General features: G+C 44.4%; 1 protein-coding gene across 1 annotated transcript in view; it reads right to left on the minus strand.

Annotated features, from left to right (window-relative positions):
- SLC35F1 (solute carrier family 35 member F1) overlaps positions 1 to 14,689 on the minus strand; it is a 224,799-nt gene extending 210,110 nt beyond the window's left edge. Inside the window, exon 1 of the mRNA XM_085056100.1 lies at positions 14,254 to 14,689. Coding sequence (XP_084912226.1) covers positions 14,254 to 14,456 — 203 coding nt within the window. The 5' untranslated portion in view covers positions 14,457 to 14,689. The remainder of the gene's footprint in view (positions 1 to 14,253) is intronic.
- Between the last annotated feature and the right edge of the window lie 9,868 nt (positions 14,690 to 24,557).

Genomic DNA, 24,557 nt, shown 5'->3' on the forward strand with positions numbered 1-24,557 from the left:
AGCAAAGAAGTTACTGCACACCTTTGCAGGGAGGCAGAAGTGAGCCACAAAGCCCACAGGAGCACTGCTGTACAGCAGATGTAATGATTTTAGACCTGCTGAACATGAGCCTCTTCTTTTAGTTACTGTGAAAAAAAATTGTTTTATGGATAAGGCTCCCCTTCCATTTTCTAGCAACATGGAAACACACATTATGGTTATTCACAAATGCCTATCCTGACTGAACTCAGGTCTGCCTAAAAATATATAAATTAAACCTGTAACAAAGAAGATTACTGTCAGTTTAGGTCTGCATCACACCTCCACCATCACCTCCAACAGCAAGTACTTATAGGTCTAGCAGCACACATTTTTCCACCAGCTCCATTCAGACTCACTCTACCCAGTGTCTGGCAACCTTCTTTTTCCTCTCTGCATACACTCACAGAACTTCCCCCCTACCTGAGTGAGGAATTGGCTACAGCTCATTGTTTACCAGCTGTCAGTACCCAACAGATCTCACGTGTGTTCATCCCCACTCTGCTCAGGAACATCAGCACTAAGGTTGGTAACAATGGAGAAGGCAGGACAGCATGGGCAGGAGAAAGCTGAGGACTTTGGCAATAAGCAGTTAGTTCAGACATGGTACTACAATACAGATGAGCTAAATAAAAAACTTGAAACCATAGAAAGATATGCCTTCCCTTCCTTCTTTGCAGTTTCTTTTACCTCCCATCCCTGTTCTCCTCACCTCCTCTTCCCTTGCTCCTCCCTGTTCCCTGCTCACAGCCTCCTTCCTTTCATCATCAGTCCAGGCACTAGTCTAATCAAAAGTTAGCTAAATCCCAGCTACAACAGCAACCTTTTTCAACCAGGTCAATGATCTGTGGTTTTAGTGAGCTGCCTGTGACAGAAACCAGATCTGACTTAGTAAAAGCAGAAGGAGCAATTTGGCCAGAAGCAGGAAAGAGACAGAAGTGCAACCTCCTTTTGGCAGTTCATGATGCTTTTTTAAGAACAAACTCATTCCACAGCCTTAGCTCATGTTTATCTTACCTAGCTCTGTGAAATGACTGAGAAGTTGAATCTTCACATGAGGTAACTCATGACCCTCTCTTAGCAATTTCTAGGCATCAGTGAAGGAGTGATGAATTTAGAAATGGTTTCTTCCTTCCATCACTGCTTCTAATTTTTTTAACAGTCTCCTCTTAAACCAAACCAATATGTATTTATGCATGTGCATTATTCATATAGTGCACATATTCATATCATAAGTATCTCAAATGCTAGTCAAGATGCAAATCTCAGAAATTATTACAGGCTCATCTTTAGCACATACTTAACTCCTTCCCTTTTGTTAGCAGAGTTTCACACACAATGTGATGAGCTTCAGCCAGGATCAGCTCTTCACCAAATGACTACTATCTGCTGCTATAAATGTCTCCCATTAAATCAGTGTGACTTGTCTTTGGAGGCAGGAAAAAAGATTAGCTCACTAACACACCTAAGCTCTGTGATGGTAACATCTTTTGTGTCCAGTTTGTGGGATCATCTCCAGTGTCAGGAGAGTTCCAGCTGCCCCAGACTTCACTTGTTCTCACCCATGTACCAGCTTGTTAGTCCATGTGTGTGCAGCCACATGATAAACTACATTGGAGAGAAGATCCATCAGGAAATACAAACCAACAATAGCAGAAACTCTTCCCCATTTTTTTCCCATCTGATTCAGACCACTAACGTGTTTTTCCATGTCATGGTGCAAAGAGCTCCACCAGCACAACAAAGGGGGAAGAAGCTGGGGACAGGGTCAAGAATAAGAACAGGAGGAAAGGTGTGGAACAAGGAGCTCATCTGCCACCTGCCAGAGCTTCATTCTGCAGTCCCAGATTCAGCTGACACTGCTTTCAGTGCCAGGCCACTTCAGGTGTTCTTGGGAAACTCCTCTTGTATTTTGAGAGGAAGTATCTCAGGAAAGTTAGATGCTTTTGAAAAGATGTCTGTCCCTCATCTCCCAATGCCTAAGTGTACTGCATACATTAATAATTTTGTTTCTTGGCAAAGTTTGCCCATAAAGTTTCAGAGAAACATTATAGTTACCACAAACCAGATGCTTCTGAGTACTATGCTCTATTTTATAGCACTGTGTAGCGTTTTACAAGCATTAACTAATCAACAACTCTTCCAGGTAGTTAAGTTTAATAGTCCCCATTTTACAGGTGCTGAACCAGACCCAGCAAGGTTGAGAGATTTGCCGAGGGCCAAAAAACCAATTGGTGCCCAATTCTGGACTGTAAATCAGGAGCTCCTGCATGTAACTTCTTTCCAAGTCCTTTGAAACACTGTATTTCTCCTCATGTGCTGCTGCAATACGGCTTCTCCTGAAAACAAAGCAACCAAAAGCCCACACCTCCCTGTCCTGCACTGCAACAGGTTGGTCAAGCTGCATTTTGTTCACCAGCTGTCCTGTAACTTTTAGTCAAGCACAGTTAGGATGACACAAATTACCCTGCTCTGGCTTTGGTCCCAAACCCCACAGCTGGATCAGGCAGACAGTATTCATGAGGTAAACCACCATTTCTCTAACTCTGATGCCTACTTCTACATCATACTTGTATATGATATTTTTGGGTGATTTTTTTCCCCTCAGTTTCCTTTTATCACCTGGCTGATCCTTTTGTGCATGATGTGTTTTGTTTATCAGGCTTTAGCTTTTAATCCCCAGCAGCTGCAGTGGTGCACAAGCAGCAGCTACAGCAGCAACAGTTAAGTACAGGCCAAAAACTGGTGAGATAAGCAGTATACTCAGTGAATGCAACAACTTTTACTGGAAATCAAGAAAGAAAGACTGCCTGGAGAAGAGTTTGTTTTACAGAGTTTTGCCTTACAGACCACTGGATTAAACATTGTCTCTCTGTGTATGGAGCTGCTGGAGATTTCTCCACATAAATATCTGGTGAGCTGCTTTGGATTGCATATAACGCTAGGCTGAGACCAACCAGTCTCTGCAATTCTCTTCCTGAGAGTTACAGAACATTTCTGGTCCATCCAGAGGAAGGAAGGGCATCATTCCCATGCAGCACTGGTGTTGTGATGGGAAGAGAAATGAAAATGTTAGGACTGTCTGAAGACTTATCTCTCCCTGCCATCAGTGCTGTCTACCAGTCTTGAACTGGCACCAGCAGCAGAGCTGATCAAACAGCTTTCTTCACCCAGACTTCTTCTGGACCCCACTTCTCTCACTTTCCACCACAAGCTTCCAACAGCTCAGGCTCAGGAAGCAAGTGAACAAACTCCACATCAGTCACCCATCTCAGCTGGTCTTTGCAACTGCTCCTCAGCCAAACACTGCTGCCTCTGAAAGATAAATGCACACATGGCCACTGCTCAAAGGAAAACATGCAAATACACTACATTTGGCAGGCAACATAGTTTAAATTACATTTGTGCCTTTGTTCCCTCTCCTTCCTCGGGCCTGCCACACAGAACAGCAGCCAAAATGCATCTCAAAGATTAGGTGTGGTCTCGGAGTCCTAACCTTGCAAACACCTAAGTTGCTGCTAATATCAGTGACTAGACTATGATCATGGACTCATTTGATGCTTGATGCATGGCATTTTGTTCAAGCAAGTGCCCACATATGTGCAAAAAATAATCATTAAAAGACAAAGAAATAAGATGAATTTTAAATTGTCAGAGTGTAATGCTTCACAATAAATGGCAGCTAAATACTCTTGAGTGTAACAGTGTTTTGGATGTTAGTAAGAACATTCATAAATGAGAAAAGAAATTGGTATTGATTCAGTGGGCTCATGTCTTAATGCATCTATAGGTTGTAATGTAGGGATAAATCTAATAAATTAATCTAGCTGAGTAATAATAAGTTCCATTAACACAGTAATGTATACCAAATCGATATGTATGAACCATTTCAGACATCAAATTTAACAGAAATTCTTCTATGAATTAGAATGTGTAAGAATTTATTTATTTATAATAGGAAGTTGATTTTAGGTAACTAAAAGATCTCACATGCTCACACAGTCACGGACACAGAGTTCTTCTATCCAAGTGAATCATTAGGGAATTATTTGGTGGCTTAAACTCAGGTAACCTCTCTAGAGCAAGAGCAACTCTGAACCCCAGAGATTTTGCTCGGTTAATACAAATTCAATGTAACTCTTCCATTTCTGGCAACCCTTCAAGCACCACTTCATGGCACTGTATCTTACCTTGACCACTCTGCCTCACTCCTTGAGTGCACTTCTGCTACAGAACAGTTTTTCTGCTCTCACCTTTATGTTTAAATGAGAGAAAACCTGGAATCTTCCTTTTCAATGCCAGTAAGAGGTGCCTTCTTACATGTATGACAACCATCACACCACCCTGTCCCATGCTTCTAGATTAAATCCTCCAAATGTCCTGGAATCCACTGAATGTCCTTGAAGACATGATTCCCCCACCACAAACTGCACCCAGAAAGAAACCCCTGAAGTATACTGTCAATGCTGGTGAGCACTAAATCAAAGCAAAGCAGCTTTGGCAGAAGAATGTGAGGAGGCAGCAATGGAACAAGGTCTCCAGGGCTGCCCACAAGTGTTGTCTGCTCTGAGACAAGCCAGACAGCACTTCTGCAAATGGTGAAAGTCCCTTTTCTACAAAGCATATCAGCACATCAGGCACCGGGCAGCAGAGGTCAGGTATCCAAAATCTGACCTGTGCATGTCTGGTAGGTTATGCAGCAAAAGGAGGCACTTCAGTTGATCATTACATATATTTGGGTGATGGCTTTCCTCCCATTATATTAGACGAAGCCTGGAAACTTTTCCTGCCAGAGGGTACTTAATTCTCATACCCAGTCTGATGAAAATTATAAGTACAACATTAAAGTTTTATTTCCTTCAAGTATCAAATCCCACACCCATTAAAATATTTTCCAGCTCCTTGCTCAACTCTTCCTACTCTACTTGCTATTTGCTGTCCTTTCTCACTTTCAATCTACCCAGGACAATCCCTACAGACCTCAATATACTGGCAGCAGGGAGTTAAAAAAAACATAATCAAAAGCATTTCATGTCTGTAGCAGCCAAGAAAGAAAAGGAAAGGAGCAACAGGAAAGAAACCCTTAGTTTCATTGCAGCACTCAAATTCTAGTAAGAAGCGAATTCAGAAGGCAAATGGCCCAAAATCAGGCTGCAGAAGCCACTGAAAATACAGAGCTGTTTAAACTCCATAAAATACCAGGGTTTAAAATAATCACAGGGTAATTAATTTAATTTTAGTAAGCATTTTCTAGCATTTGTCTCACCATCATAGGGCAAAAGAAACCCAAAAGATCCATGCAGAACAATATTTCACTGGGAAAGCCACAGAGGCACCTGGGCAGACAAAGACTGAAATCTTGGTAAAAACCAGAAAGCATTGAGTAAGTTACAGCTTATGCCTTACCCTCCTTGGAGCATTTGGCCCCTACCTTTCAGTGACTCACTTCAGGCATTCTTGTGAAGAGTTAGACATCTACCTCCTCTCTTCCAAAAAAGAGACAGAACTCTCCCTGTTTCTACCTTGCAGCCACCACTCTCCTTCAGCCCATCCCAGCTCCCTCAAACTCCCCATTCCCTTGAAAAGGTCTGAGGTAGCCACCCCAAGGCTACATTAAGGATCAGAACTTTAGTTATTAGGCTGGAGAGATCCAGCAGTGGAGCTGTGAAGATCTCTTCAGCTTCGAAGAGGTTGTTTAAGAGATATGAGAGCAGGAACAGATTCTGGTATTTCCCTCCCACAAAGTCAATGGCTTCTTCTCTATTTAACTGAAGAGGTGAAACATTTACACCCCTCTTAACTCATATTCCATTTCTACCAAATGGAAAGCAGAAAAAGTCAATTCCCATTAAAAAAAAACTTGCCAGATGAGAAAAGTAACAAGAATGAATGTGGCACAGAAGACAGCACCCTTTCAAAATCAGTGCAGTCCAGTTACATACAGTGAAGCTTCTGGACACACACACCACAGCTTCTTTGACAAATGAACACAAAAGAGGACTAAGTAAACCAATAGCCATCACTACAAATGTTTCAAATTTTGTTTGCATTCCATTATCAGCAAACACTGTCTTACAGGCTGAAATTAACACCAGGGTTACGGTCTTGCTACTGGACATAAACTACTTAATTTATCTGCATTAGAGATGCAGCAATCTGTTTCAAGCATAGTGTGCTTTTCTAAATGAACACCTTGAAGTCTGAAATGCCTTGGAAGATGAGCTGGGGTGGGGGAAGGTGGAAAGAAGTTCTAAACGTTGACAAAACCATGATATTTTGAGGTTCTTCATCCCAAGGAAACCTCACAGTACATATGTTCAGAGCAGCCCTCAGGGATGCAGCAAAGCAGAGTTAAACATGGTCTCCTATGTAAGTACTACCATCACATTACTATGAAGTCTTACTTGCTCTACGTCTAAAAAAAATCTGGTATGGACATAAGAAGCCTTACTGAACATGCAGTCTTGAGAAAGCCCAATGCTTCTTCACATGGTTTTGACTCATCTGCATTTTCTGACAGGGGAAAAAAAAAGTTATAGCAAAAGAGAGGATTCACTATCCAGCTCCTGAGTTCCTTCAGGTTGCCATAGGTCAGACCTGTCTGCAGGTGGAGTGTGAGCTCTCACATTTCATGGGGAACAGGCAGTGTAAGGAAGCAACTGACCACCACACCAAGGGGAATCTGAAATTAAGGACTGAAGTTACTGTATCGGCTACAAACAGAAGACTGTCTTAATAAGTGTTCCTATTTTTTACTGTGGAGCCTGCATGGCATCATTTGTGAACAGACCTTTCTGGTGAGATCAAGGGTCACCCACCTCCTCCAGGAAATTATTTGGTTGGTCCCGTGTGCCATGGCACATCCCAAAAAGTTGGCATACTCCTTGCAGATGTACGGCAGGCACAGCATTGCTGTGCAGGTGAGTTCATGGAGCATGGCCAGGCTGGGGGATTGCTCTCTCCTGCACTGAGGAAAAGGTGATGCAGGAGACTCAAACCTGCTACCTCAATCCTTTGGTGTCTCTGAGAAAAATGACTGAGACCGAATATGTATTGAAGAAGTGTTTTCTTAAATCACAAGAGAAACCAAGCCAGAGAAAGCTGAAAGACAAACTTCAAAACTTTAAGTGTTTTCAGTAAAAATCTCAGCAAGATGGATGACAGACATAAATAAGCACAGACAGGTAGAGTAAGCAGTTCACAATATGAATCGCAGAACCACCAATACTTACATACTTTACAGTCATAGCAATTTATGAGTCCCCATACAGCTGTTCTTGCAACAGGTGATTTCAGCTGAGTTTGAGCTCAGCTCACAAGCCTTTGAGCATGAGACTTCTGTTGTCGTTGGGCTTGAGGGCTGATTTTTTTGTAGATTTTTAAGTCAAGCTTCTTCAGCAACTTCTTTTTTGTAAGCTTTCCTGGTAATTAGCCCTAATCAGTATTCAAGTGCTAATCTGTAAGGCTATCTGCTGACTTAAAGGAAGGGAACACCTCACTAATAGCCCCAGTGTTTCCCTCTGCCTGCAGAAACAACCCCGATAAGGACAGAGACTCCAGCCATCTCCAAAGAGACAGAGCCACAAAGAGCCCTTCTGATCGCTGCTGGCATCTGGCCTTCCCCTCATTAGCACATTAAAGCTGCTCTGTCCATCCCATAAGAGCCACTCTGTCCATTCCTCCCGCTTTCTCTATGGAGCCATTTATGGTGCTGCTCCTTTGAAACCCCCCTAGTTCAAGAGGCAGTAACCCCTTCCCAAAGCCCACAGCACAGCCAGTGTCAAAAATTCCCACTTACAGACAGAAACCCAGTAAGTACTGGCATTTTGAATGTCATAGGTAGACAGAAGACACCCACATATTTTGCCTTGCCCAATTGCCCTTCCCAGGGCAAGTCTTTTCCCAATCAGTATGGGGGCTGTCAGGTTTGGATTACAGTGCGCTTACCATATCAAATCACATCAAACAATTCCTGCTTCAGAACAGGACCAGCAAGGCTTATATCTCCTAAAGTGGAAATTCTCAGGAGCAAAAACAAGGCAAGAGGGACAAAGCTTTCCAATCCTGGCTTCTAAACCTGTTAGGAAATAACACTCAGACACTTAGAAACCAAACTTGGACAGATTTGCAGTGTGTGCTACACCGACAACATGGAAACTTTATGTGCTTTAGCTGATCTTCACTCCTAAATCAAAGCATTGTAAGTGTACCATGGCATGCCAGTAAGTAAGGGTGCATTCACTGAAAAAAGTTGTTTGGAGAAGGACAAGAGCATCTTTTTTTCCCATTTTACAGGTATTTCCCTTATGCAACCTAATTATTGGGAACACAGCAGATTTGCAGGAGTCATTTACTTACAAAATGGCGATTACAAGTAAACCAATGGGAAAAGGAAAGGGTGGACAATTTTTCATCACTTCATTTCTATATCCCCCACCAGCATGCTTTCCTACAGGCAGATATGACCTTCCCACTTCCTCGACCAAAAAGAATAATACTAACAGGCACAGTAAAGCCAACCTAGTTGCTTTATCTATGCTCTGATCTCATTTTCTTTGACTTGCTTCAGAATGGTATAAATATTTTTACCTAAAATGAGAACTATGGCCATCTGAATTGAGCACAGGCTCATTTTTCTACAGTCACTATCATTCTGGGTGGAGTTTGAGGAGCTATTTGTACTTTTCAAGAATAAAAATCCCAAAGGAAGCAAATTCTTTTGTTTTGAAGAAGAAAGAGAAGCAACTGAAGGTCATGAATACTCACTCTTTTTTTGGATTCAAAATAATATGTTTGATCCTTGACTTGCTTTTCATTAAGGAAAAATGCCATAAATTATTTGGTTTGTTTGCCTCTCTGATCAGTCAACTGAAAGACGTTTTTGCTTTAGGGCAATGAAACACATTGTCTCAATTTTATTATTATTCAGCTCCAAGTTCTTTTTAGTACATAAAATCCCTATGTGTGATTTATTATGCAGGTGCATGTTATTAGAACAAAAAAACACATTGGGTTATAGCTTTTGATACTTGCAGAGCCATTTAAACAGCTCTCATCTCTCAAGAGTTAGTAGCTTTCACACATGGTTCAAGTTCAAAGTTAGTCAGCTAGTGGGCCAAACTCTTTCTCTACTCCAGTATCAGGTATGAATCAGGCCTGTAACATACTAAAAAATCAAAAGTTTTACTCAGACTGCACCCAAACAGACAAGCTTTCTTTCAAAAAGAAAAAAAAGAAAAACTAAATTGCTTTTATTCAGATAATTTTGTTCAATAAATCACTGCTTAGTTTAATGAATTATACTCATTAAAACATCTTTTTTCTTCCTTTTCCTAAGATAGTAATTAGACCACGCACTGGCTTTATGCACAAGGCTGAAATTTATTTCATAAAGTAAATAAGTGAGCAAAGAATCAGAGAAAGTCACACTGCTCCAAAGACAGCCTTTGCAATTCGCTAGTGCAGAGAACATAACCACAAAGCTATTTAAAAGATGAAATGGATTGAATGGCTGAAATAACTCTTACTCCGTTTCCTGATTCAAGTTGAGTATGTCTCTAATATTCTGATATGATTTTTAGGAAACTTCTGAGAAATACGAAGTGCTGTTCAGCAACTGCCAGCAAGAAAAGGCCCATGAAGACAACCTTGAAACAGCAAGATAAGGCACAGCTAGATTTTATAGCTAGTATTCCTTAAGGAAGCACTAAGAGATATAAAGTGGGTAAACCCAGGAAAATGCATGTGCCATCCAGCTTTCTGAAAAAGTCCTTGTCAAGGAAAGCAATACAAAAGCAGTGCCTTAGACATTTCTCTGGAGACCTGAGTTCATTGACATGGCTATGGTATTTTTTGTTTCCAGGAAGAATCTCATTTACTTAGCTAAAATAACTTTGTCATAGTATCTAAAGATATTAACTCTTTTTGCTTGCAGAAACTTCATTTTCCCTCCCTGTCCTGCTGCCCAGGACTACATAGAAAATGTCCATGTATAAGCAGGTATCTCACTTGTTGGCTCTCATTTAGAGACAATTTGCAAGAATCCCCCAAAGAGATTACTTAGCAACCTGCTCCCCCTGTGTTTCAGCAATGTTTATTGTCTGTCCAGTTCCTCTAAAGAAGTGATAACCAGACTTCTCAGCATGAGATCAACCTGTAAATTAGTTCAAAAAGTTTCAGAGTCCACAGGCAGCATCTGTCAGGTGATTCTCTGCCCTTCAGATCACCCAGAGAGTGAAGGAAAGGGACACAAGCCCCGTGTTGTGCTGGATACAGCCAGGTGGAGCAAGTTGAGACCCACCAAGAGGTATCTCTGAAATATGTGGGTGCCAGGGTGGAGGCACAGAGAGCCACAGAACTCCAAACCACATGATTTATTTTCTTGCTTTCCACTATAGGTGGCAGGCAACGAGGAGCAGGTCAGTCACTGCTTATTAAGTGACTCTACAAGCAGACAGAGTTGGTGGAGTCCAGTTTTGACTTCACAGAAGTTTGGGGAAGCAAGCAATCAAGCAGCCATCATTATTCTTAATCTCCCCTGCAACATAGCAGGGCAGGTTCAGTCAGGGACACCTGCTCAGCAAATGTCACAAGGAAGGTACCAAGCAGAGCCCTGCAGATGGGTTTCATGGACCATGGGTGTAAGTCACAGGTCGAGGAACATATCAACAGTATGTAATCATGGAATAGCAATTCAAAGCCATCCTCTCCCAGCTCAGAACCATAGAATCATTAAAGTTGGAAAAGACTTCCAAGATCCTTTAGTCCAACCATTAACCTAGCACTGCCAGGTCCACCATTAAACCACAACCCTAAGCACCATAACTACTTCACGGGTAACAGGAAGTTTGATCCTGTTGCAGCAGGTCCTCTTCACCATCACTGGCAGCCCAGAATTTACATACAAACTATTCCAGTAAAATCCATAATTTCTTCAAGCATCTCCAGTCCTTCATAATTCTAACCCTTCACTGCTGTGTCTTAATTTGCCCTCCTGTTATGGAAAACTCTTTTCAGAGTGCAGTGTTTGCTGTGATCACTGAAATCAGCTCTGCTTTCAGTATATTCTCTCTCAAATACCCTGCAGGGGTTGTTCCAGTGTTTTTCTATTACCTCAGGATCTACTAGGTGAACAGAGAGGAAAGGTTGGAAGGTGAAGTTAAAATAAGCTTCCACAGCTTGTAAAACAATTTTAATTTTTTTAATTGCTTTAATTCCTGAATTGCCCTGGAAGGCAATGCAGAAATCAGTGCCTGGGTGAATGAACAGCTACAAAGAAAGTGAGAAAGAAACAATGTTCAGTTTCTGCCAGTGTCTATCTCCATTTTCCTACTGTCTTGTTTCTTCCTTGACCACACCACAGTCTGTCCCCTCCCTGGGCACAGACTTCTTAGCAGGGCCTCTTGTGACAGGGCAAGGGATTTAAATTAAAAGATTAGATATAAGGAAGAAATTTTTTATGATGAGGTTGCTGACACTCTAGAAGAGGTTGCCCAGAGATGTAGTAGATGGCTCATCCCTGGAAACATTCCAAGCTCAGGTTGGACGTGGCTCTGAGCAGCCTGATCTAGTTGAAGATGTTCCTGCTGATGGCAGCAGGGGTTAGATTTGGTCACCTTTAAAGGTCCCTTCCAACCCAAACCACTGTGTGATTCCACCAGCTGTAAGCAGGCTTCTGTCAGCCCCAGTTGTTGTCAACCTTTTTATTTTGATGCCTGCCTGATGATCCCTTACTTTGTCTAGCAGGAAACAGAAGCACAAGGAGTCAGTCATGAACCTTTCACTGAAGGGTCTCAAGCAAATGGTGCCCAGGAAGTATAGACAACACAGAGAAAGTGTTACCCTTTTCCAGTAGAAAAACAATTGGAAAAGCCAATGTTTGGTTTGTTCCGGTCTCCTACTTCTTTAGGGATATGGCATACATATTTCTTCCTTTCCCTCATGTATTTGCATGCTATAGTTTCCATAGAGCATGAAAATATAAACATTGTGTCAGGATTCATTTCACAGTATCAACAGAAATACTGATGGAAGCTGTGATGTTACATGGACTGAGATATTAGTTCCCATGTAAAGTTGAAGGAAACTTAAGGAAATCTAACTTGTGCAGAATTTCCATTGATGCACAATGTGAGACTGGGTAAGAATTTAAACATGTCAGTAACAAGTCTTCCCCTTTTCCATAAATCACATAAATTTGGAAAAATTTTACTCTTATTTCATGTTTGAGGAGGAGATAAGATCACAATCATGATTGTGGGCAATGGGAGACCTCATTTCTAGATTCAAGTTTATGAATCAGAACAGATTTGAACTTTGTTCACCAGAGCAAATTTCTGCTCTTTCCCCTTCCTTTAAAAAAGAAAAAAAAAAAAAAAAGGAAAAAAAACCCCAACAAAAACAACAAAACAAAACAAAAACTCACCACACCCTAGGTAATCTCATTCTAATCATATAATCATATCTAAAGAACAATAAATATTGATTTGACTCTTTTATCTATGGCTAAATCATATCCATACATAAGCCTAGTAACTGCTTAAACTATATGAATTAATCCAACACCCCCTAGCCATGAAAACTGTGGTCAATTTGATGACTCCCCAGAGGTCATTATTACCACCCTTCCACAGGAGATCCTATTGCTTTTGTATCTGATCTCTTCACCACATCTTCATTTTTCTCCTGCTGACCCTGGGAAAACATCTTTTCTCTAGTGTCTTATTTCAGGACTGACACACACCTCAGGATGACCAAGCAGAAGGAGAGTGGGATTTTGCAAGCACAGGATGCCTAAGATGACACTGGACTGTTGGGTTGAGGAATTGAGTCAATCTGACTATACTGAGAGTTGCAAAATGCATGTGAACAAGAAAATGTGTCATTGAGTTGAAGCAGCTCTTACTCGTTTCAACTTCTTTTCAACCCTTGTCATGCTCAAATAACAAAAGATAAATATTTCCTCTGCTACTGAAGCTTTGGGGAATCCTCCTAGAATGGTAACAGTTAATTAATTGCATGTAATAAGGGATGTTCTGAGAGCAAATAGCCTCACGTATCTTTAACAATGTAACACTTGTAGGAATTGTAATTTTCTAATATTTAAAAGCTTATAAGGGTCAACGACCTTCATTTTCAAACCTAACATACCCATTGAGAAGAGCTGGGTTCAGTAGCTCAGCCATGTCACGCGTATCTAAAACTAAAGCCGGGACAATGAGGCCAGCTCTGGTACAAACCATCCCGCTGCTGCAACTGCTCTGTTTAGCACGTAAGAGTCATTAGGCAGAAGTGATGGCTCCAGCTGGCTTTTCAGACAGGAGCTCCTTCTGGAGAAGAGCAACCGGTTAGGCACTGGATGGACTCTGTTTTGTAGTAAAACCCTCTGCCCTTATCAAATGTAGCGCAAAAGAAACAACCGGCAGAGAGGGGAGCGTAAAGGATTAACTAAGATGGTTCCAGCGCTTTCTTGTGCCTTCGGTGAAATAATTTACTCCGAGTATCCCTGCAGTTTTCCCATATTTGCACTGACGACTCTGAGCCCCACGCAGGGGAGAACCCAGCGGCTCGCCTCTCGCCAGCAGCCCCAGCGTGCTGCTCCCCGAGCTGCTCGGAATCGGGCAAAGATCCCACACGATGCCACCGGGCACCCCGGAGCATGAGGCCGCGCCCGGCCGCTGCTGGCGGAGCCCGGTCGGGAGCCCCAGGGGCAGTGCCTTCCTTTTCTCCGCCGCCCTCTCGCCCGCCTCCCGCGCTCCAACTTCCCCGGCAGCGCTCCGCCACCGGCCGGGCTGCGGCAGCGGGGATGTCGGCTCCCTCCTCCCGCCGCCCCGAGCCTGTCCGTGACGGGCCGGGGAAGCGGGAGGCGCGGGGGCTCCGCTGCGGAGGCTGTGCCTGTGGACACGGCAGGTGCGATCGGCAGCGGCACCGGCGGGGAGGGCGAGGGCTGGCGCCTCACGCCGCCGCCTCGGAGGCAACAATGGGCTGGGGGAGGCTCCGCGCCGTCGCTGCCTGCCCGCCCGGGGCTTCCGTGGGGAAAGGCGCTGCCCAGCCCAGATGAGCCGAGCCGAGCCGAGCGAGCCGCCCCGCCGGCGCCTTGGTGCCCCGCCGCTCCAACCGGCCAAGGGGGCCGGGCCGGGTCGGGGCCCCTCCGACGGGCGCCGCGGCACCTGCGCGCCCCAGGGCGAGCGGCACCGTGCCGTGCCGCCAGAGCCCCGCTCCATCCCCTGGCCTCACCTGTTCAGCACTTTCCTGATCCTCTGGCGCACGCTGGAGGAGGGCGCGGAGATGCCGCTCCTGCCGCCGCCACTGCCGCCCTCCGCCGGCAGGTTCTCGATGGTGGCCACGACATGGCTGGGCTGCGGCGGGTGGTGCGGCGGCGGCGGCGGCTGCGGCGGCGGGGGGTGGCGGTGGTGGCGGTGGCGCTCGGGGGAGAGCATCGCGGCGGGGCTGCGCCTCAGCGGAGAGCGGGGAGCATCCCGGCGGGAGGGCGGCGGGCGCTGCTGCCGCCGGCGCTGGCTCCCTCGGCTTCCGGGCAGCGCCAGACCCTCGCCCGCTCCTCCCTCACTGGGCTGCCATGCAGCGAGGGGCGGGATGCTGCCGCCGCCGCCAGCGAGTGCCGCTCACGGCCGACGAAGTGGCAGCAGTTTGGCGACCCTCCTCCTCCTCCCACACCCCCCGCGCCCAGCCGGTGCCTCCCCCCGGCGGAGCCGCCGCTGCCGCGCCGCCTCTATCCCCTTTGTTCCCGCTCGCCACCGCCCCGCGCTGCCCTGGCGCACGGCTGCTGCGGCGGCACGGCACTGCACGGCACGGAGCGGCGCGGCGCGGCGCGGAGCCCCTCGGAGCCCCTCGGAGCCCGGCGTGGCGGCGGCGGAGTCCCTGCGCGCCGCGGTGCCGCCGGCCGAGCGCGGCCGGGCCGCCAGGGGGAGCCCGCGGCGGAGGCAGCGCCCCGCGCCCCGCGGGGCCATCGCGCCGGGACCCCGGGCAGCGCGGCAGGGAGCGGCTCCGAGGGCATCCCGCGGGAATCCCGCCCTCCCAGAGCCGTGCCGCTGAGCTCCGCGCTGGGGGCGAGCGGGGAGCCCGAACTGCGCCCCGTTAAATGCTCATCAGTTTTCTTTGGGGTGTTTAGTTGTCTTTTGGGGGGTGTTTAGTTGTCTTTTAGGGGGTGTTTTGTTGGGTTTTTTGGGTTTGAGATGCTCACAGCTGGGCGACACGGCGGTTCCTCCTCTGGCCGGTGCTGTGTGAACAGCCGGGAGCTGCCGTACACTTGTCCTCTGAAACACGGCACGGCCGGTGTCGTCTTCAGCGAACTGGGAAAAGTGTAAAGAAAAAAATCGCCTCTGAACGACACCCTGGCTCTTACACTGCCGGAGGCACGTAAGAGACTGAGGGAGGCATGGCAGTCGCTGTAAAGTTCAGGGCTCCATACATTTTTCATAGAGCCAGTGCACTTGAAGTTCATGCCTGGGCGAGGCTTGTTACGGGGTTGTGTTTGTCTCTTTCAAATACGGGGAGACTCCCTGAAAAGAAATGGAATGAACGTGGGTTCATTTAATAATATTTCTTATTCTAAAGATAAAGACATTTCACTTCAAAAGTTGAAAGGCTCAGAAAAGGTGTCTTTTAAATCGATCATGTCTCTCTGAAACATACTACATGATAATTTTGCTGAATCCTGTAAGTTACATACATTTGAATTTCACCTTCTTCATTCTATTTTCCCCTTCTACTTATTTTTATCAAGAATTCTTCCCCTATATTTCTGTTTGTGTGAACCTTACAAAAGCTGTGAAGATGAAATGAACATTCATAATAAGCAGGGAAATGTGGTTGTAAAGCCATGAAGCATCCCCCAGGGAAATCAGATAGATGTGATCCTCGAAATTACATTTGCCTTTTTCTTTTTAATTTGTAGATTTCAGGTCGGTAATGTCTGTTTACAGGAACTCTTCCTTTTGTCAATATCAATGTTTAATACTTCGGTTTACTCTGAGTACCTCAGCAGCCTCCATCTAACAGGTCTTCAGATGAGATCCGGTGGAGCATGTTGCTTTACCAGAGGAATGCTTTTGAAGATGGGGCTCGCTCACTCGAAATCCTGTAAAGTTCATTCTCTGTTCTGGGCAAAAAGCCAGCTGTTTTCAGCGCGAGCCGAACCTCAGTTGAATCGGATTATGCTACTAAGAGATCCTCCTCTCTCCTATTCCCCCCATGGCAACCACATGTTTCCATAAGTGGAGAGAAGATGAGGTTCATTCTCCCTGGCAGCTCTTGGAAGTGGAAGGGACGGAGGCTCGGGAGCTGCAGTGCCTGCAGCCGGGCGGTACGAGGCTGGCTGCGGGGCTGGCAGCCCTGTGCAGCCGTCCCTGCTGAGAGCCGCCACCGCCTGGGTCCAGCTGGGTCGCCCCGCAACTCGCACACTCATCTGTGTCCTGCGCACCTCTAGCACCTCTTTGTTAACACGCCCGTGCCTTCTGTAAAACAGGCTGGTTCTTCAAACCGTGGCTGGATGAGTATTCTGGAAGCACTCAGTGTGACAGCGGGAGAGGGTTTAGGTCAGAGGTGTGTTTGCATCTGGGTGCTCAGTGGCCATTGCAGACTAATCCGACTGCTGAGCGGATCAGAACAACAGTGTTTGTGTAACTTTATTCCTGCTGATTAAACCAAATGAATGCATACCTGAAGTCCAATTTGGGATCTGCTGATAAACAGGGGGGTCTGTAGGGAGCTCCTGTCCTCAGAGCAGCCCCCTTATTTGGCAGCCTCCGTTTTGGCGATGCAGAGAAAAGCTGTAGGTCTGTGCAGACAGCCCTGCTGCCATTGTGACAAATGGATTTCTTGCACAAGCAGGTCCATCATAAATGCGATGCCAAAATTTTGCTGTGTCCAATGAAATTGTTTCCAATTACTTTTCACTTTGTCTCACTACCACGCCACACATGTAGCATTACACCATCCCATGGCTTCATGCTTTTAATATTTCAGCTTAGCCATGCAGGGTTTTTTCCATGATTAGACAAAATTACCAGGAGGGGCAATTATACAAGATGTATTCTGTTTAGTAATATCAGCACTGGACGGCTTCATACAATCAGTAGGGACTGATTGAGAGCAGCATTATTTAACATTTTAATAATTTTTCAAGGTGCTGGTTCTGTGGCTCAGTATCCCTCACAGTCATAGCACTCTTGGCCTGATTTCAAACAAAGTGCTAAGCATGCTGAGCTTCCTTATAACTGTTACTTCCCGTGTTGACATTCAACTATGGCACGTCTGGCATTTTCATTAATGTAACACCCAACTGGAGTAATTTTATCAGAAGATAAGCACAGAATCTTTATTTTTGTGAAAATGTATTTTTCATTAAGCATTTCACCCCCCAAGTGACCATGCTAGAGGTTAGTCCAATGACTCCTTTTTGTGGTTTACTCTGAAGAAGCAATTTACCTTCTAGCATTAAATCTGTTTTTAAGTGTAGGTTTTCCAATATTGTCACATGAGTTTAAACCCAGACTCTCAAAGGAACTGAACTCTCTCAGCCTTTTTCTCCCCAACAGTCTCCACGAATAAAAGGAAAAAAATTGTCCATGGCCACTGGAGTTCACAGGGGACTGAATACTTTTTACTTTTGAGTTTCTCAGTAAACATGCACAAAGCTGTTGTAACAGCAGCCTCAGCAACTGCCTAACATGCTGCCCAGGAGCCTGGCCTAAGCCTAAATCCTCGTGGCTGAAGCACAATCCTTAGGCTAGATGGGGAAGTCCTCCCCTGGGGCTCCAATCTTGCAGCCCTGCTCTGATCCCACTTGAGACCTGGAAGGACTTGTGGCAGGACCAGAGGCTAACCAGTCACTAGAGGGAAAACACAGTACCAGTAAAACTTATGAGTAGGGTTGCAGTGCTAGCAAAAAAGAAATTTTTATAAAGGCTTGCATCTACATCTCCAAGTAGGTTGATCAGTCCTCTCACTGGTGTGAGGACTTGGGCTCTCACCTCAGCTTAGCCAAATTTTAGACAATTTTGTCTTTCCTTTTCCAGCTGAGTCTCCTGGAATTGCTGAAGTTGCTTTTTTGTGGTTCTGTTGGCATCCCTTGGTTGCCAGCTCCAAGAAAAGAACCCCAAATTTCAACAGTTGCAGTTCTGTAAAACAGCTCTGGGTGTTATACTCTCAAAGCTGTTTGTCTTGTCATTGGGATTCAGTCAGACAACCAGACATTTCCATCACATTTTTTCAAGAGTGAGAAAACTGAGGTACTGAAGCAGCTCTAGCCAGGACAGGACATGCTTTGTCAGTTCTCAATCAACCACCAAGGATGCCAAGAGGAAGAATCATCTTTTTCATCCCTCTGAATGACTATTATATATTTGCTGTTTGATTTACGTCAAATATGTTATTTTATGTTGATATTTAAATTTTAATATTTGATATAATATTTATCTTAAACCTTTTATTTTATAAAAACATTGCTTGATTATGACTAAGAAATCAAATATTACTCATTTTTTTCTTTATCCCTGGAATGAAATATCCGTGAATTGCAGCTGGAGCGAATGAGACCTTTCATTAACACACTCTGCTGCAACACCAGATGGATCAGCATTAGCTCAGAGCTGCAATTCTTCCCACTTCTTCCTGCATGGTGCTCCAGAGAGGGGTTATTCATATTTGTGGTGAGTTTGGGTTGAGCACCATCCTGAAGCTGCAATGCTTCTGTCCAGCTTATTTGAAAGAAACCCAGGTATCTTTACAGGCAGAGCTGCATTGGGCAATGGCAACAGCCCTTGTTATGGTGCTTTTGGGGGACAAGCAACAGCCATGGAGGCAAAGTGTTGGATTACAGAAAAGCCCTTCACTAAAAATCCTTCCAAACCTCTTCTTGGACAGAGTTTATTATGAGAGTTCAACTACTCCATCCACCGCCCAACATACAAGAGAGTGGTTTGCAGAAATGACAAGTTTCCAACATGAAAGGCCAACTATGACAAAATAGGAAGGGTAGAGCACAGCAGCACAACCTTTATGTTATTACTCAGCCTCCATGTCCCATTTTGGCACCATTATTGCCACTGTTACAGATAATCACAGCCTCACATGACAACTTCTTATGAGTTGAGAAGTCATCAGTCATGAATCATGAGCATAGCGTGTCAATTCATACACATTAGTGGATGAACATCTATGGAAAGGCAACATAACTGTGGGGAATATCAGCATCCAGCCCACATACAGCTCTCAGACAGGAACTCTGCATCTAATGAAATGAGAGGAGCATGGAGGCACCCAGAGCTGCTCTCCCCACTGGTTCTCACTTCCTTGCCTCACATGTGAGACACCCCACCTGCATCACAGAGGGAGTGAGGAAGGTTGTGGATGGCAATGCCTATTATTCACATCCATCATAAAAATATTTTATATTTTTCATTAGTTGCAGGAGGGAATATAATAACTGATTAATAATTTTCATTCTTGTAGGGGAATATTCACACACGCACACAGGGAGAATTGCATTGCAATACCTTTGGAGCCTGAGACCAAGCAGCTGCATCCATATAAAAAAGATAGATTATACAATACAGAAAAGGTAAAATTAAATAGAATTTATTAATTTCCATCACCTTGGGTGAGCAGCAAAGGCACAATAAAAAGTACAATAAATAATCTGCGAATGCCTGAGCTTACAATAGTACAAGGTTCACAAGCAGTTCAGAAATGGAACATCTGGAATAGCTCAGTTTCTCTGGAGGAGAATGGGGAGAGCTCCTGCCTTACATGTGATTGCCTCTTCTTTGAGATTTCCTTGCTTCACTGCTGCAGCAATCATTTCAGCACTCGGTCGTAGCTGTGCAATCACCGGCAGCTTTTTGACAGTTGCAGACGTTTACCTACTTGTCCTCTTCCTCATTTGCATAAACATAAATGAATCCTGCAGAGATTAATTAAGAACAGTATTAACTTTCCTGCTTTGCTTGTAGCATAGGTCACTCACAGACTGAAAACCTCAGACTGGAAAGAGAGCTGAATCTCGAAAGCAACAGCTCATCAGCTCATCAGCTCAGAAAGCTGCGGGGAGGCAGACTGTTATTTCCCTTGCTGATATTCAGTACCGAAAAAGCAAGTGGGAAGAAGTCCCTAACCTGGTAGAGAAAGAGAAATGAACTTATAATAAATTGCGTGTTGCTGGTTTTGTGCAGCTCAATAGCATTTTCAATCTATTTGTTCTTTTCAATAAACCACATTAAAATTACTTTTATTTGTTTTATTGTGTGATTCCTGTCCTTCCTTATTGCATTATTAAATGTTAGCCTACAATATCCCCTGATTTAAGTGTCTCTACTTGTCCAGAAAAAACAAGTTTTTTAAATAAACCTTTTCTTCTATAGAAAAACGATAACTCTTTTCAACCTCTTACTGTTCAGCAATCAGAAAATGTGATACACTGATGAGAAAAATCAAACCAATGCCTTTTGATTTTGAGGAAGCAAGTATTGAAAAGTCCATTTCAGGAGAAATATGACAATCTAGTATTGCTTTATTTCCTTACTTATCTGTACTTTATAGAAAAGTCCCCAGTCTTGTAGGATCTTCTCTGCCTGGGAGCCTCAGGGTTCAGGTTGGAGGCATGCTTTGACACACAGCTTGGGAAACATTTTAGGAAATAACACACCTCACAGCAGAGGTGGTTTATTAGTCCATTTGCAAGCCAGATAATTAACAATCTGTCAAAGAGAGGTCTGGGTTTCCAAGAATGAAGTTGCCCTTAGACTAAGAGGCATTTCACTGCCCCCAGTGTCAGCACACCATTTCCACACAGCAATAGCTCGGTGGAATGGAGAGGCCTGTGATGTACACGAGATCATAGACAGTGATCTCAAGGTCCTCCTGGCCATGCACTTTCTGTGAAAGCAAGGTCCAAACAAACACTCAAGGTGAAAGGCGAGAGATATAGAATGACAAAATCATTCAGGTTGGAAACAATCTTGAAGACCACCAAGTCCAACTATTAACTCAGCACTGCCAATGTCACCACTAAACCATGACCTCAAGCACCACACGTACATGTCTTTTAAACACCCCCAGGGCTGGTGGCTCAACCTCTTTCAATGCTGAACAACTCTTTCAGTGACCAAATCTTTTTAATATCCAATCTAAACCACCCCTAGTGCAACTTGTCCTGTCAGCCTGTTGCTTATTATGTGTGAGAAGAGACCAACCCCCACCTTGCTACAGCCTCCTTTCAGGCAGTTATAGACAACAATAAGGTCCCTCCTGAGCCTCCTCTTCTCCAGGCCAAACAACCCCAGCTCCCTTGGTTGTTTGTTCCTTGCAAGACATGTTCTCCAGAGCCTTCACCAGCTCCATTGCCCTTCTCTGATTACCCTCCAGCACCTCAATGTCTCTGTTTTTGAGGGGCCCAGAACTGAACACAAGGCTCAAGGTGTAGCCTCACCAGTGCCGAGTACAGGGGGACAATCACTGGTCCTGCTGACCACACTATTGCTGATACAGGCCAGGACTGCCAGATTCCAAGGCAAAGTGACACAGCAGTTTTGGACAAGAATTCCATTTGGAAAAAGGATTTCAACATTTAAAGCTAATCACCTCAGGAGAAAAATGAGAGTTCATTTTGTAAGGGAGAAAAGCCATTAGATGGACTGTGGAGAAATTAAAGGGGCTTCTCAAACAGTAAGTGTGTTAACCTCTGGAGAAAAGCAACCATACATATTGTATGCCTTGGTGATACTGTAATACATTTCATTGACAGACTTTAGTCCTAGTTAATAACACCAGAGGCCTCTGGGTTTCTAATTATTGCTGTCATAGCTCCCATAGGAAAACAAAATGATAGGGCTGAAATCTAAGTTAAACCCACTGGAGATGCAAGCAAGAGCCCAGAGAGTGCAGCCCCAGCCCTGACCGAGGGCAAGTGCAGTGTGGTCCTCCCTCCTCCTCCAGGGCCATGGGGAGAGGGGTCCAGCTGAGGACACACTGCAGAAGACAGAAGCAGAAGGGCTGTGCTTTCAAGCAGAGGTCATGACAGTGGTGGCAGGTTTAGCTTTTTCTTCTTCATTTCACCTGCACGGTCTGGCCATTTGAAATGGTACTGCTGTGACCATAGCTGTGTCTTTGCTGGCAGTGCCTCTTTGCTGGTGCTGTCCACCCTTCATGATCTATTCAAAATTCTCACGTCCTCTCTCTCTGGCCTTGTGTACACCTAGTCCCACCTGCCTCAGCTCTCCTGAACAGACCCACCTTCTCAGAGCTGATCCAAACATCTGTGACAGACAACACAGCAACACTTTAGTTAATTCTGTGGGGGAGGAGAACACCTGACCTTTGCACTGTCTTTCCTCCTTTCTATCATTTCTAACTTTCTGACACTTCCCAGGACAGTCAGAATCCTGATTACACCTTGAGGCTGCCTAGAGTGTGGGAAATACCAGAACAAACATGCTCTTTTTCTAGCATGATGATGCTCTAAAGACACCAAATCAGAGCGTCTTTGGGGCAGAGGTTACAACAAGCCAGATGCTTTATTAACTCCATGAAGTAATGACACAGAGTGCCCAGGCTGAAAAGTCTCCATTCTTGGAGGTTTTCAAGATCCAGCTAGTGAAATCACAGGGCACCTGGTCTCACAGGAGGTTGGACCAGAGTCTTCCTGTGCTCATCCTACAGTACAGTAGATTAAGATTTTAGTTATGCCGAGTTAAATTTCAGCAGTATGTGTATGTGTAACTATGGAGTCAGAAAAATCCAGAAGGAGAAATAGCAGGGAAGAGAACCCTTTCTACTACTTCTCATTTTGTTAGGACAAAGCTACAGAAAAACACATAAGGATGAGGATCTATGAAGTGACTTATTCCCACATGGCCTTCTGCAAGAACAAAAATAAAATGTATGTAAATAAAGCAAGAACAAAGTGCTTGACAAATGCAAATTCTTAATTATTCAGATTTATTGATGGGAATACCAGAGATTCAGCTCTCTTGCCATATTCCTTGATGGACTGGAGAGAGGAGCACCTCTTGGACTTACTGCCTCAGTGACATTCAATATGTATGCAACTGACTGGATGTTCTAGTGTGTCCATCTAAAAACAACAGGGGTAGCAACTAATAAAGCCAGATAAAAATCAGACTACTTCCTTTGGAAGCAACACTGTTTAGGGATATTTATTATTGTTTTCTGGTGATTCTTTATGTCTGGTACATTTTTGTGAAATTCTTAATCTTTTAAAAATAAAGATTGATCTCCAGGTATTTATAAGTTCTCCTTTCAAAGTGTAAAATGCCTTTGCATGTTATCTTTTTTTCATGTGTCACTCTGTTTTGCAGGCCTTATGGGCAAGACATAAGTGCAATTCTGCAAGTGAATGAGAGCAGGGATTGATGTTAAGCCAAGTCCTAAAGCTAGTGTGCTGAAGGAATTAAAGGTGAAATACATAGTATTTTGGGGCAAGAAAATCACACCTGCTAGTCACACTTTGCAAATAGGTGATTAATGAAAGTTACTGTCAGGTTCAAGGCTTTATTAAATTATTATTTATTATATTAGTTCTGAATTACTGAAATAGCAGCAGGAGACATGATTAACAGGACGACTCATGGAAGGTATCACCTAATGAGGTCATTATGTCACCATCATCAGCAGTGTTCAGGATAAGGAAGAATGCACGGAAAGTGGAATTATTTCTGTGGCTAATCCTGGTTGATTCCAGAGGTTAGATTTGATGATCAGAGAAGTCATGTCCCATATAAAGTCTGAGAACATGCTAATGGTTAATAAAGGATTATCTGAATGAGCACTGAATTTTGAAAAGAGATATGGAAGCCAGAATCTATGGGCAGAAGCACTGGACCAAATTCAGCTCTTTTTGCTGACTGGGATGTTAACTTCTCTTGACTTGTTCCTTTTAACTTGTTCTCAGAGCACGTTCAACTAGCTCCCATGCTAAACAACTGATGCAGGACTTAGGTGGAAATTTTACTTTGTTTGAGACTTTTGCTGCAGGTGCATAAACTGCCCTGGCAAACACAGATCTGCTTTCTAAACACATTTGTACCCAACTGCAGAGCTCGAGCCTCGCCCTGCTCTGCACTTAGGACGGAGAGCAGGGGAACAGGATGAATAATGTGCTTGTCCTGCTGTACAAGCAACCAGGATTTGCTTCTTCCTACACTGGGATTAATGAGCATGCCTATCATATTCTGGAAAGTATTTAACTGCCATGCCAACAGAAGCAAGAGCTATACTCACTGATAAGAACTACTTAGCAGAAAGATATAATGCCTGTGTTGAAGTAAAAGCAAGTAAATCCTTCCATAATGTGCTCCTGTACATACTGTGAAATCCTTCTTAAGGAAGCACAGCCTGGGTAAAAGAGTTTAAATCCAGCTGAGATGACTGGGACTGCTTTTCAGCTTTCTCCAACTCAGTAACCTAGCACAGGAGAACTGGAGACAAAGTACCGGAAGAATAGTAGGCATGCAGAATATTTCACAGCATGGCTTGAAGACTGACTTGCACCCATTAAAATATAT

Source organism: Lichenostomus cassidix, chromosome 3 (assembly GCF_008360975.1).
Source record: "Lichenostomus cassidix isolate B80296 chromosome 3, HeHo_3.0, whole genome shotgun sequence".
NCBI lineage: Eukaryota > Metazoa > Chordata > Aves > Passeriformes > Meliphagidae > Lichenostomus > Lichenostomus cassidix.